This window comes from Podarcis gaigeae, assembly GCF_964106915.1.
Source record: "Podarcis gaigeae genome assembly, chromosome: 11".
Lineage (NCBI taxonomy): Eukaryota > Metazoa > Chordata > Lepidosauria > Squamata > Lacertidae > Podarcis > Podarcis gaigeae.
Window position 1 is genome coordinate 49,936,664 of NC_139687.1, and position 15,521 is coordinate 49,952,184.

A 15,521-nucleotide genomic window follows, 5' to 3' on the forward strand; every position below is an offset into this window, starting at 1 on the left:
GCAGTACTCTCTCATTATTTCATATGCCCCAGCGCAGCATTATAGTAGTATTTTTAAAAAACTGGACTGCAATATGAGTCCTTTGCTGCACTTCATTAGTTCTTACATACAACACTGATGACTTTCCTCTCTAGGAACCATTGCAGTCCTTTTGTTCACAGAGAACTCAGTTCCAGTACCTCTCAGGTGGGCATCATTGCCATTGTAAGAGAACAAGGAAGGTGTTCTAGGAAAAATAGTGCTGCCTTTATAATCACTTCCACCCATTTCCAAATACCCTATCTTTCAAAAATCAAGTTGTATTGGTTCCCCATTTATCCCTTTGTAGAGACGGTGGCTGTAGCATTTCCCCCTTGCTTTCTGGTTTCCATCATTTTCCAGGATACTGCTGTCCCACTAGGGGAGACACCTGCGCCCCTCTTCCTTTCTCTTGAAGAGCTGTTTCTGCATGCATTGCAGCTTGATGACCTCATCTGCAACTAGGGGAGAGGAAAGGTGAGGGAAGAAAATACATGCCCACTTCTCTAAAATAGTTTCTGGGAGTTTCTGGAAGTGAGCTATTCTCCTTAACAAAAGAGAATGCTGAGAAACTTACACTCACAGGAAAATCCATTCACAGAAACACATGAATCACTTGGTTGGGAGGGGACTCTGAGGTGTCATCCAGCCCAAAACTGTCACACAGATTTTGGCAGCTTCTCTGATGGAGTTACAAGCACATGATTTGCTGCAAATAATCCTGGGAACTGTAATCTCTTAAGGGTGCTGGGTCCTGTAGCTCTGTGGGAGGTAAATAATAGATACCAGGATTCTTTGGGCAACAGGTTGGGAAAAGCTGCTCAGACAGACAGAGGGAAAGGGCATTTGGGGAACACATTCATAATAAGGAAATGGTTAATTTAGATACACTGCCTGCATGGATAGAGTGTTGCCCAAAAGCCATTTCTTGTGCAGGAGCAGCGATGTGTCTCCCCCCCCCCCCCCCCGATAATTTGCTGTTTCATTCTGGTAACGGAAGTTCATTAGTAACATTGAATGAATGCCAGAAGTACAATATTAGGCAACCGTGACAGTTTCAAAGTTGTAATTAATGTTTTTCAGGTGATTATAGCAACCAAGTGTGTGAATTAGCAAATCAAGCACACTTCTTCAGGCACTAAAATTTATTAGTGTGTCAGCTTGTTTCAGTACCTTGTGGATTTCCCCCTTAAATTTAAACAATATGATGGGAGTACATCCTATTGTCTTTAATTTTTAAAATAAAAAATCCAATAAAAAATGTCCACAGAACATGGCATTTAAACCATATTAAGTGTGCTTTATTCCACCCCCCCCCCCTCAAATATTTTCATTTGGACAAAAACAAAATATCATGGTTCCAGTTACAGATAGGTAGCCGTGTTGGTCTGCCATAGTCAAAACAAAAAAATTCCTTCCAGTAGCACTTTAAAGACCAATTAAGTTAGTTCTTGGTATGAGCTTTCGTGTGCAGGCACACTTCGTCAGATACACTGAAACAGAAGTTACCAGACCCTTCTATATAGTGAGAAGGTGGGGAGGGGTGGTAGGAATGGGTGATTGGCAGATAGCTGTGATGAGCCTGTTGACGACTCTTAACGACTGCAATAGGTCTTACAGGAAAAAGCAAGGGGTGAGAAGGTAAAAAATGGCTTTGTCATGTATAATGAGATAAGAATCCAATGTCTTTGTTCAGACCAGGTCTCTCCATGGTTTTAAACCAGTAGGAGAACACTTCAATCTCCCAGGACATTCTATACAAGATCTCAAAGTAGCTGTTTTACTACAAAGGAATTTCAGAAATAGACTGGAAAGAGAAGCTGCTGAATTGCAACTTATTACCAAACTTAAAACCATGGAGAGACCTGGTCTGAACAAAGACATTGGATAATATCATGAAAATATCATGGGGTGCTTTTTAAAAGTAAATACAAGTAAAATTAGCATGCTAAATTAGATCACTCCTTATGGCGCTAGAAAATGTTATGATGCAAGCTGAAAATTTTCCAATGCAGATTACCCTAATTTGCATAGAAAGTTTTCAGGAAACCCTCTTCTAGGAATGCCATCCTCTTTTAAATGTTTCCTCTCCTGTTCTGAAGTACCCATGAGCAGAGCACTTTCCACTTGGGTGAGGAATTTTTGGCATGCAAACAATGAAAACATGAACTAATGTGCGGTAAAATATTACGACACTGGCTGCATTAGCCTTTTTGGCAATGCTATATATGTTCAGCAACATATCTTAGCAACTGGCACTTAGCCTTGCAAATAACTAATTAAGTGGATGTTGGCTTTTGCATCTTACAAACTGTTTAGATAAGCTGCTTTATTGCACAACTGAGTGTTCACAGTTGTATGAGCAATGAAGTGTTACATTAGACAGACAATGACTCCAATAATATGCTTCTAGTATTTGAATAGTTAAGACTTAAGAGTTAAGAACTAAGATAACTAGATTCTATAGTCCAATTATCAGGTGCTGGGACTTTGAGGATGGCAGTCATATGTGCAGCTCATTCATACAACTGTAGGTACTGGGATACCTTGATTTCACTTGGGAAGTTAAGAAACTATGTTTTAAATGGATTTTAAATGTGTTGCGCTTTGGTTGGATGCTTTTAATGCCTAGATTTTAATTCCACTGTAAATTGCTGCATTTACTATTTAAACATGTTGTTGTTTTAATGTATTTTGGACATCACAGTAGACTTTTATAATGAATAGTGGTATATCAATATATTAAATAGACTAATGAATTAGCTGCTGCAGAGAAGGATGTCCTTAAAATAAAATATTGCATCTCTATGAAAAATGATAATAATCTACGGTTGGATGCAGTTTAGCTGAGTATTACAGGTAGTTGGGCAACAGCAGGGAAACATTTGGTGCAACCCTGACTTTTTTTCAGAGCAGGGTCAAATGTGTCATCTGCCAAATCTCAGAGTAATTTGAAATTCCTTGTTCTGGGAAGTGAATGGGGGGGTAATTAGGCTTTCATGTTTTCCTATTGAGTGTGATAGATTAGTGTAGAGGATTAAGGAGGAAAATAATCAAGCAGAGGCAGGATACTTATTTCCTTTTCTTTTATGAGGTTTGTACATCATGCTAGCTGTTTAAATGGCAACATTTATTTGTATTTCTGATTAAAAGCTAAGATTCCGTTTCAGCCGGCTGAATATCCTTTGTTAAAGCTCAACTGTGTTTTACAGTCGGAACACAGAAGGCTACTGATCAACACTCCACATAACCTGCCTCATAGTGCAGAGGGGAGGGGAGTTGGTTGCAGCAGGAGGGGGAGACTCCCTGGCTTCTTCAGCAGCCTGCCTCATCTCTGCCTCCATTTCTGCCTCTAATTCTGGACTGTTCTCTACCACAGCCTCTTCCTGCTCACTAAGCCCTGTTACCTCTTCAGCTTCCAACATCTGTTCCTCCGAGTCTTCTCCCTCTTCTCCTTCTGACCACTCATCGTCATCCCACCACCAATCCCTGGGCTCTGAGCCTTCTTCCCTTGAGGGTTTCCCAGCTGGCACATCCCACCACTCCTTGGCATCCAACCAGTCCGTAACATCAAGAGAACTTTACACTAAATCCTGAGGAGGAGGGAGGCAATATTGCAGACAACAGTACACCTGGTACTGGAGATAATCGCTTCATTGATGCACAGGAAACTGAGGTGGTGCTCTAGAAACCTGCTAAATGGCAAGAAACTACAAGAAGGAAGCTGGAGGGAATGACTCATGCTTTCAGTTGCCTCTATTCTAATGCACAGAGTGTGGGAAACAAACAAGATGAATTGGAGCTCTTAAAACAGGGTGGCAAATACGACCTAATAGGCATCACTGAAACCTGGTTGGATGAGACTCATGACTGAAATGTAGAAATTGAAGGATATAACCTATTTGAAAGGAATAGACCTGTTAGGAAGGGACGGTGTGTAGCATTGTATGTAAAAGGTGTGTACACTTGTGAAGAGATCCATGACCTGGAGCATGGAAGGAGTATGGAGTAAAAATGGTAGGAGAGGGAAACAACAGTGACCCTACGGGTCTGCTATAGACCTCCAAGCCAGAATGAAGACTTGGATGATGCCTTTGTTGAGCAGATTACCAAATATTCAAACAGGAGAGATATAGTCACGGGGGACTTCAGCTATCCCAGTATCTGTTGGAACTCAAATTTTGCCAAGAATGTAAGGTCCAACAAATTTCTCCATTGCCTTGATGACAATTCCATTTCCCAAAAGGTGGAAGAAGCAACAAGGGGATCATCTGTCTTGGACCTGGTCCTCACCAACATGGAGGAGCTGCTTGATGAAGTGGAAGTGCTGGGAACCTTGGGAGGAAGTGATTGTGTCCTCTTGAGTTTCATGATGCAGGGGCAAGAGGAAGCTGAGTAGTCAGAGATGCTCACTGGACTTTAAGAAGGCCAATTTGAAAAAGCTTAGGAAACTACTGGGTGAGATCCCATTGTCAGAAATACTCAAAGGGAAGGGAGTGCAAGATGGATATTCAAGGCAGAAATTGTCATGGACTGGCTGGATGCAGAGGAGTGGTGAGAGGCTAATCCAATGGATTCTCCTGGTTGAGCTGTAGCCTTATTGGAGTTCACCGATTGGGTCTGCGTTGCTCCGGGACAGGAGGAAGGAAGTCAAATGACACCGAGGTTGATTCCAAGAAAGAGTTTATTCTGCTCTCCGGATAGCAGAAGGCACTTGCTTGGTGAGTCCACAGCAAGTCCAAAGAAATGAGAAGTTTCATGTAGTATATATATCCTCCAGGCACCCTCTTCCTCCTTCCCCAGGAATCCAACCACGTCAGCCTATGTACGCAGGTTGACATCACATATGTTCTTGCTGTGGTATTCTTAACCATAAAAGGGTATTCCTTCCTGTACTTCTGACCATAAAAGGATCTTCCTTCCTATACTTCTGACCATAAAAGGATCTTCCTCTTCCTACTCTTATCTTGGAGGAAGAGGTCATCATCTTCGAGAACACACTCTGGCGCTGTTCCCAGAATGGGTCTGTTCGTCTTTTGTGGTCAGGACATAAGATAAGGCACAGACGTGTCTTCTCTGTTCTACTGGTACAGTACAGGGTCACCCCTTGCTGTGACTGATAAAGGAGAGAGCTGTTTATACAGCCGTGTCCTTGTTATGCATTTGCTCAACAGCTCAAGTTTTATGCATTTTAGAGTGCTCTATTGGAAAAAAGAAGGAAAAGGGGGGCGGGGTTGAGTCAGTTTTAAACTGACTGCACAGAAACCCATTCCTTCAGAACTGGGAAATGTTGTCTTAGCCAAGAGCTAGGATTATTTGAGGCATTATGTAGGCCAGGAGTCATCTGTGTTTTTGGACCAGTGCAAACATTTTGAATTTTGAGAAAGTGCTGTGGTCACCAGTCACAAAATTGATGCCATGTAGGGCATTTTAAAAATTTATTTATTAAATATATATACTCCCCTTCATCAAAAGATCTCAGGGCGGTTCACACAGCACAGCATGGCTGCCAAGGGGACATGACATAAAACAACATTAAGGAGAATACAGTCAACCTCAAGCTTACCATGGAGCATCTATGTGCAGTTGAACCTGATGGCAGAATTCACACAAGGTGGCTGTACCACACTCTTATGCACACACTCACCTCATACAGACAAACACAAATGCATCTCTCATTCATACACCTATGTGAGAGAATTAAACACATTTCTGGTGGTCTCATTTTAGGTGTGCCATTATATGCTTATTCTTTTTTTGCCTAAATTCTCCTGACTTATATAATGTCTTCAGTGCTCATTTTACCCTCCAGGAACTAACACTGATTTCCATACAAGTGCACTCTCTTCCGCTGGTAACAGTTAAGTCTCGTTAATTTCCTGAGTTAATAGGATTTCCCATTTATTCCCACCTGTCTCAATAATAATAAAAAAACCCTCTCGTTGAATCTTTCCCAGGCAACTAGAGATGTTGAGGGGATTAATGGCTTTTAATTTCTACTTGAGAAAGCAGATGTTTAACTAAGAACATGCCTATGAACTAAAACTGAGGTACCGAGCTCCAATAATATCAATGCCTTGTTATCTTTCCATTAAAAAGCACAGGGGTTCTTTTTTACGTATCCTGATTCCTGACGGGGGAAGATGTGATCTGAAGCTGCAGGCCCAGAGTCTCCCGCCAAGATCTTCCTGGGAAGAATCACCTGCTGCCTTGTGATGAAATAACCCACCCTTAACTGATCGCTGTGATATGATCAGACCCAGCAAAACAACACAGATATTTTCAGCCTCGCTTGCCACAAGCGGGAATTACTTACAACTTGGTTTTGTCTTTGGATATCGCCACAGCAGAGGGGAAACAAGTTACCCTTCTTTCTATGTCACACAAGCCCTTCCGAGGAGAGCCTTACGATGTAAGTATGCACATTTGCTGTTTCAGCTGGCGAAGAGTTTATAGCCTTGTTGTAAAGTTGTATCTGCATTCTCTGTTTTCTTAGGATGTGTAGATAGCTACATATTTATTTCGTTTTCATATTTCCCTAAAACACATGTTTAACCAACATTGCTGTTCATTATATTACTTTTGGTAAATTATTTACCTTACTAGGCTTTACTAACCTTTCATAGTTGTCGTTTGCAGCGCTTGGGGGTGTCCTCAAATAATGTCCCATACCTTTTTATTCAAATTAAGTGCCGAATAATATATTTAGGAGATAAACACTGAAATAAAATTGGCAAACCTGGTCTGTGCATAAAGAATGCCGACTATCTCCGTAGTTATGGATGTTTGTAATCGCATTGGAAAAATAGTTTACAGTGTGTCTACCTCATTATATGAAATATCTAATGAATTATCATAGATAGTTGTTGACATGAGTGTGTGTGGCTAATATATAGAATGTGTACACTACATACCCAAAATGCAGACCAAAGAAACTGCACATGTTGAATACGTCGGATACAGTTACGTGATGAGCATTTAAAAATAGATGGAAGCAAGATCAGCATGTGTCTGTGATTTACTAGATTTCATTAGCTCCTCTTTAAACTAAAATCTGCATAGGCAATGCTTTTCCTTTCTAAATTAATCAACAATTATTACCACCGGTCAAGATGGTTAGGAAAAATACATTAAACTTAAACTACACTTTTTGCAAGAGTTTGCTGGAAAAAAATACCATTGACTTAAATAATTAAGTCACCAGTGCTTAAAACGTCTCAGGACAAAACTAGATTAGACGAGGAGAAAGTGAGAGCAATTTTCCAACTTTACTGAAATTTGGTTGGAATGAGCTCCGAGTATGATCCTTGTATGTTTTCCGCTGGAAAGAAAAAAACTACTGCTGGCAGTTTTGATTGGAGAAATGTTCCATGGGGAAGCACCTCTGCCTCCCACTATTACAATTAAATTCATATCCTACTGCAGCTTCATTTCAGTTAAAAGCTATCAGGAGATTGCTCCTGAGTTTCATATATCTCACCTAGTTTGGCTCAAATAGTTTTCAGAATTAGTCCTAAGCAGTAGCAACCAGTGGGGCTGCATTGCTGACTTGTCTTCCCAGTGCTGTATTGCTACAGCAAGAACTTGGTACAGGTGCAGTGGCAGAGCCAATTTGCTGCTTCTGCCACTGCATCCATACGACACCACACTAAGTGGCCACTGCCTTGCCCCTCCCCTTCTACCTCTCAGTAAGCAGCAGGAGCATGTGATGTCAAGAAGGCTGATGTCAAGCAGCTCAGCCCAACCCGCACCATATCGCTAGCCACTATTGGTCTTAAATCAGAGGAGAAATTGTAGTTTCAAAACGTGTTTCTGAGTGTGTGTGTGTGTGTGTGTGTATATATATATATATATATATATATATATATATACACATACACACACACATATACATATACATATACATACAGTATTATATGCTCTTAGGTGAGACAGTGGTACCTCAGGTTAAGTACTTAATTCGTTCCGGAGGTCTGTTGTTAACCTGAAACTGTTCTTAACCTGAAGTACCACTTTAGCTAATGGGGCCACCCGCTGCCGCCGGAGCACAATTTCTGTTCTCATCCGGAAGCAAAGTTCTTAACCTGAGGAACTATTTCTGAGTTAGTGGGGTCTGTAACCTGAAGCATATGTAACCTGAGGTACCACTGTATATGTATGAACATATTTCCATTTTTATATTTTCTCCATCCTTTCTCTATGTTCATAATGGCATATATGAGTTTCTCCCATCTTGTCCTCACACCATCCCTATGAAGTAAGGGAGACTGAGAGAAGTGAGTGGCTTAAAATCACCCAGTGAGCTTCACGGCTGAGCAAAGATTTGAACCCAGGCCTTGCTGATCCAGTGGAATAGATTGCCTTGGAAGGTGGTGGGTTTTCCTCTGTGGGAGGTACTTAGGCAGAGGCTGGTCAATCACCTGTCAGAGATGCTGCAATTGCAAGATTGCTGCATGAAACAGGGTTGGAATACATTACCTATCCCCACCCAAGGTGGTGATAGTTATTACAATTTTTAACCTGCCCTTCACCCCAACGTCCCAGGGTGGTTTATGACTATTAAAACTTTAATATCAAAACACAATATCATGCAATATTAAAAAGTTTTAAAACAATGTAAAATAAGGTGGATCCTAAAAATATGCATCTCAAGTGTCAAAAGCCAGGGTGAACGGGTGTGTTTTCAGCATTCTCCAAAACCTGTATGATGAAGGTGCCAGGTGTACTTCGGTGGGAAGCGAGTCCCACAGCTTAGGGGCTGCCACAGTGAATGCCCTTTCCTGGGCCACCACCCACCCAACGTCTGAGGGCAGTGGCCAATCTTAGCACCTGAGAGGCTATAGGGAAGGAGGCAATCTTTCAGGTATTTGGGGCCTGGGTTGTTTAGGGTTTTAAGTAGTAATGTGAGCATCTTGAATTGGGCCTGGAAATGAACTGGCATCCTGTTCAACTGTTTCAAAGCAGGCTATATGAGATCTGAAGGGTACCCCATCCAGCAATCGAAGTGCTGCATTTTGGACCGATTGACATTACCGCAAACTTGGACCCATTCCTTTGAGGGGAGAACAATCCTGTCCAGAGCAGGATATTATATTTTAATAGAAATACGAAACATCTTACCACAGTGGGGAAAGGTATGACCAGATGCTATCTGTGTGCTTACTTGGTTTGCTGTGCAGGTACACCTGCAATACCCCTGCTTTCCCCCGTCCTGTTTCATTACCATGAAATTGGACTTGGACCAAACAGTCCTTCAGATAGGAAGGAATGCCCTCTGAGAGCCCTTCTAATAAAGGACTGCCCTCTGTAAAGTAGGACACTCTGAGCACTTAAGAAAAGCAACTTGAACAATATGAACAGTACGAATTGCTGCTTCTGTACAATCAAAGGGAGAACAAGCAACACACGCTTGCTTTTCTCAGCCTTTGGGCCAGGCTGCTCTCTTGTAAGCTCACCTCAACGGGAAGCAAAAATATGTACAAAGCACCCTTCACCAGCATGATTGGTGTGTATAAGAAGAAGTTTGAATGATTGGGTGCAGCTGCCAGAGCTTGATTAAAACAGCAGGTGGCACAAACCAGGACAAATGCGCATGGTGCCTTTTCTTTTCATTTCCCAGGCTCTAGAATTCATGTGAGCTTTGCTTCTTTTGCACCACCTGCATGGATTAAAGCTCCTCCATAGCCATATCACTACAGACCCTGTGCCCTTCTACTGAGGGTTATGGTTGCCTGGGTTACTGTTATCATTTCCCTTCTTAAATGTGACGTTAGCCGTTCTCCTGTTGCACGAAGCACCACCACAAGAGATTGCCATTTTATTTGCAACTGTGTGTGCCAGTTCCTTCGTTGCTCCCAGACTGCAATGTTCTCAGACTGCAAAATTCTGTCAGATGTGAGTATTCTTATTGTGGTGCATGAATGCACAAACCATACTGTTTCATCTCCATGGCTTTCTTAAATATTATCTATCCCCATACTAAAAAAATCTGCATAATTGTAAAACTGCAAACTGCAAAGGAAAACTATACACTGCATAGAAACTAAGGTATGAAGCAGAGCCCTGACTGAGTAGTTAAAAAAAAAACAGTCTTGGAAAGCTACTCTACTGAGTAGAATAGCACATACCGTATGTGTGAATGTGTAACCAATTTGCAGATGCCCCTTTTGCTCAAATTGCCACTGCATACGTGCTCTTCCTTCCCGGATTCCTAAAACATGTTTTTAGGCATTTGGAATCCTGGGGCATTGGAGGGAAAAACCATTTTGAACAGAAAGGAGTGGCAATGAAACGGGCTGAATGGAAACTCTCTTTCCTATAGGACATCCATGTAACCTTCATTACAGAAGATAGTCCTCTGTTTGAAGGTCTGTCAGAGGACACCCCTCTTTTCGATGGGCTTACCAGGCCAACTCTCATATAAAGATAAAGACCCAAAAGTAGGCCTGGGCGATATATAAATATATCACCCAGGACCGGTATGAGGAGCAGACCGTGGTGCTGGTTTCACTCAGCGATATATCACTGGTGAAACTGCCACCGCTCCTGAGTCCCTCTGCTAGCAGCATCTGCTGGAGGGAGTCAAGAGTTCCTTCCTCCAGGAGCAGGAGCAGTTTCGCCAGCGATATATCGCTGAGTGAAACCGCCATCCCACTCTGCCCTCATATGCCTCAGAGGGAGGAACGAGCTATATCAGCAAGGCGCCAATGCAGCTTGTTCCTCCCTCTGCATCTTTAAACTGCTTGGCTGAGGACTGTGCAGCTGCCCTTGCCTCAGTCAAGCAGTTAAATGAGCCCCCGGCCCGGCACTGGCTCCCGCGAACTGGCAGCAGGGTGGGGGCTCCGTGAAACTGCTCAGATTGTTGTTCCCCGCAGCAAGCTGTTAAAGGAGCCCCATTGCTCCGTCTGCTTGCATGCAAGTAGGGAGAGCACCGGGGCTCTCTCAGCTGGGGAGGGGGAACATACACTCCCCCAGCTGAGCAGCCCCTCTGCTCCTGCCGCATGTATGTCTCAGTTGGGGAGGGAGAACCTTCCCAGTCCCCTGCTGAGCGGCGTGAACAAGCTGCATTGTCCTAACCCATGAGTGCCTGGATGAAACCGCCTCAGCTCTTGAGGGGAGAGTTGGGTCAGTTTCACCCAGTGTCTCACAGACAGAGGCCAATGCATCTTGTTTTTTCAACATCATGGTATATCGCCAAATTGCAATGTTTGGCTGGCGATACACCGCAATGTTGAAAAGCTAATATCGCCCAGCCCTACCCAAAAGGAGGGAGAGCAGCCGGAGGCTTGAAGTTGCCCATCAGTAATTACTGCCTAGAGAGCAGAGGAAGCAGGCACAAAGGTCACCTGGGCAAATTCTTCCTCACTAAAGTGAGATGTACCATAGTTATATTAAAAATTACAGTTAATAGTAATTTAGAAATAATGACATTTTGAATTATTAGTAATTTAGAAATAATTATAGTGTAATTATGTCTAAATTAGTATATGCAGATTTCATGCAAACCTGTATCCGCCTTTGTTCTCTTTGAGAGTGATTCATTTCTTCCATCTCCCTCTGTACTTTGCTGTATCTCAACTCAAAATTGCAGCAGCTGCTTTCATTTTTAAAGTTGGGGTTTCATTATGCATACATGTGTATAGTTTGCTCCTTTATGATATCCTTATTCTGCATTACCTTCCCCCCCACCCCTTACTTATTTTCACCTGCAAAAACTAAGTTGAGTTGATTGCTGATCATCTTCATTCTACCATTGCATCTTATCTTCAGAAAATTACTCCCTTAAGTGAGGCCATACCTGCATTTCTTGCAGGCCTTAATAAATTCAAATTATATTTTCCAAGGTGGCTGTTTATCTCACATCCTTTCACATTATGCTTCCCCCCCTGCTCATCACAGTAATTCTGTTACATGAGACCATGGGAGAATGCTACAGCTCCTAATATCAGATCACACCTGCTACATCCTGGTTTTTCTTCTTCATTTGTGTGCCACTCAACGCTTTGTGTGTTTCTTGCTGCCATTAAACCAGATGCGCTGATAATGGCTATAGCTGGTTGAATGCAATAGATTTGATGCTAATGCAAAGGCACAAAGCCTTCAATGGCATATGATCAGCTAGCAGAATGCCACAGATTGTCAGGATATACTGGTGCAGCAGTCCTTGCTTATAAGAACATAATGGGTTGTATGCAGCCGGTGTCCTCATGTTCATGGAAGACTCTTTGATTCAGCAAAATAATGAAAAGGGGAGGGAAACCATTTTGACAAATTGACCATTTGCCCATTTCTCCTAAAGGCTCATTCATTTGGGCAAATGGGACACCATCCTACCAACTTTAGTCTCTCCTTAGCTGTTTTGGTCTGCCGTAGTCGAAACAAAATTTAAAAATTCCTTCCAATAGCACCTTAGAGACCAACTACGGTAAGTTTGTTATTGGTATGAGCTTTCATGTGCATGCACAGTTCAGATACACTGAACCAGAAGTCATCAGACCCTTATATATAGTGAGAGGGTGGGGAGGGGTATTACTCAGAAGGGTGGTGGGAATGGGTGATTGGCTGATAGGTGTGGTAAACCTGTTGATGACTGTTAAGGACTGCAATTGGTCTTGCAGGAAAAAGCAAGGGGTGAAATGGCTTTATCAGGGTGGCTAACAAGCAATAATAAAAACAAGCTGAATGAATACAACTTAAAAACAAGATTAAATTACAACATTAAAATACTGAAGCATTAAAATATTAAAATGCTGCCTCATCGCAGGAGGAGAAAGGAAAAAGAAAAAAGAAAGAGGGGGAGGGAATCAAATTGGCTCCAAGCCAAAGGCCAGGCGGAACATCTCCGTCTTACAGGCCCTGCGGAAAGAAGTCAGATTCTGCAGCGCCCTGGTCTCATGAGGCAGAGCGTTCCACCAGGCCGGAGCCAGAGTTGAAAAGGCCCTGGCTCTGGTTGAAGCCAATCTAACTTCCTTAGGGCCCATAATAAGCCATTATCTTATAATGAGATAAGAATCCAGTGTCTCTATTCAGACCAGGTCTCTCCATGGTTTTATGTTTGGTAATAAGTTGCAAATCAGCAACTTCTCTTTCCAGTCTATTTCTGAAATTCTTTTGTAATAAGACAGCTACTTTGAGATCTTGTATAGAATGTCCTAGGAGACTGAAGTGTTCTCCTACTGGTTTCTCTGTCTTGTGATTTCTAATGGACATAAATCTGACATCAGGAATCTTGACACCAGGAATATTACATATTAGAAGCTTGCACGAACTGCCATTGGGTACCCTTTGGTGACTGACCATCAGGTCAATCATTTGTTAATTAGAGGGGTTAATAGCGTCATCCAGAGCTGATATGTGCAGGCAAGCTGAGGAGGGGCGGCTGTATGTCCTCTGTGTGTGCATGCATGTGAGAGTGTATGTGCAAGAGTGAGGTCACCATACCCATTGACTCCCCTACCTCCCACTGACATGTAGCAGTCCCTCCCAAAGGGTCAGCTGAGGATGAATGTGACTCTGGGGCCTAAAAGGGTTAGCTACTTTTGTAGGTAGACTGATACTGAGCTACCGTATTGGCCCAAATATAAGCCGCACCTGCAAATAAGCTGCACCTTCAAAATTCAAGGGGGGGGGAGAGAAAAAGACATCCCCCCGCGCTCCCAGGCTGCTTCCTGGGGGGGGGGAGCAGCACTGCTTTGCTGGCGACCTCCCCCTCCTGTCCCCCTTATTTCTGGCGGCTCTGGGGAGGCTTGGGAGCAGCAGGCGGGCTGCGCGCCGTTGCCCTACAATCCTGCGCTGTTCTTGGGAGGTGGGGGGGGTCGCCAGCAAAGCGCCACTTTCCTCCCCCCCCCCCCCGAGAGCTGCCCGGGAGTGCAGGGCAAAGGTGCACAGTCCACCCGCTGCTCCCAAGCCTCCCCAGAGACGTCGGGGGAAAGGGAAGGTCGCGAATATAAGCCACACTTTAACTTTTCACTGTCAGAATTCGGAAAAAAAGCGTGGTTTATATTCAGGCCAATACAGTATTATCATTCCCTCTTCCCAAGGAAACCTGGGAAGAGAGTTTGCAGGAGTTGATCAAGGAGCACCTTGCACAATGCCATGCATCTATACTCCCTACACTGCCACTTACCAGGATGGTGTGGGGCAAGGCAAATGTCAGGTAGGGGTAGTGCAGGTACAGTGGTACCTCAGGTTAAGAACTTAATTCGTTCCAGAGGTCCGTTCTTAACCTGAAACTGTTCTTAACCTGAAGCACCACTTTAGCTAATGGGGCCTCCTGCTGTCGCGCCGCCGCCGCACAATTTCTGTTCTCATCCTGAAGCAAAGTTCTTAATCCAAGGTACTATTTCTGGGTTAGTGGAGTCTGTAACCTGAAGCGTATGTAACCCAAGGTACCACTGTACACCAATTTAAGCAATCTATACTCTCCTGCCAGTGCACTCCAACTTGGCTTCCATCTATGCCAGGCACTCCTAGCCTCGTGTTTAAAATGGGAACCCCACAACACAACCCAGGGGCAAATGTGCTCCCCAACTTGTGATTCACAGTAACTTAAGGTTACCAGACGTCCCCGTTTCCCGGGGATGGTCCCCGGATTTACAGATCAGTCCCCTGACAAAATCCTATCATTCCTAAAGTAAAGGTAAAGGTACCCCTGCCCGTACGGGCCAGTCTTGCCAGACTCTGGGGTTGTGTGCCCATCTCACTTAAGAGGCCAGGGGCCAGCGCTGTCCGAAGACACTCCCGGGTCACGTGGCCAGCGTGACATCGCTGCTCTGGCGCGCCAGAGCTGCACACGGAAACGCCGTTTACCTTCCCGCTAGAAAGCGGTCCCTATTTATCTACTTGCACCCGAGGGTGCTTTCGAACTGCTAGGTTGGCAGGCGCTGGGACCGAGCAACGGGAGCGCACCCCGCCGCGGGGATTCGAACCGCCGACCTTAGGATCGGCAAGCCCTAGGCGCTGAGGCTTTTACCCACAGCGCCACCCGCGTCCCATTCCTACTGAAGTTGAAAAGTGTCCCCGGATTCATGGGAAAAAATCTGGTAACCTTACAGTAACTAGCATGCAGATGCAAAATGTCCCCAATAGTGGTGGTAGCTGTTACAGACCTTGCATGAAAGCAGCTGCCTCTTTCTCACTGCTCTACCCTGCTTGTTAGTATTTTGAGAGGTTGTGTGATGTGTTAAAAGATCAGATAACAACCAAAAGGCCTCTAATAAGAAAATGACAGGAGCAATTTAACTTCAAGTAGCTGCTTTGATTGCCTTTTGTTTTCCACAGAGGGAAAAGGCGAGGGAAACAGCTCTCAGTCTTTGGCAATCAAGTTTAAAACATCTCCATGCAAAGTAGAGTAATTACACATATACACTTAATTTACCTGTTTGTTCATTCTTGTCTAGGAAAATTACCCTGGAGCAAACGTTAAATTATTATTTTAAAAGAGTTATCGCTTGGCTAAAAATAATAGGGGTTTGTCACTGTCAGTGTTGCTGTTAATTTGCATA

At 43.6% G+C, this 15,521-nt stretch overlaps 1 protein-coding gene across 4 annotated transcripts in view; it reads left to right on the plus strand.

The window, feature by feature from the left end:
* The first annotated feature begins 396 nt into the window (after positions 1 to 396).
* Positions 397 to 15,521, plus strand: part of ALPK2 (alpha kinase 2) — a 65,665-nt gene continuing 50,540 nt past the window's right edge. The window contains exons 1-2 of one of the 4 annotated variants that reach the window (XM_083702799.1): positions 397 to 495; positions 6,118 to 6,430. In XM_083702799.1, coding sequence (XP_083558925.1) covers positions 6,268 to 6,430 — 163 coding nt within the window. In that variant the 5' untranslated portion in view covers positions 397 to 495; positions 6,118 to 6,267. Of the gene's footprint in view, positions 496 to 6,117; positions 6,431 to 15,521 lie in introns of those variants that run through there. The other 3 variants (XM_083702798.1, XM_083702800.1, XM_083702801.1) reach the window with 3 other exon arrangements.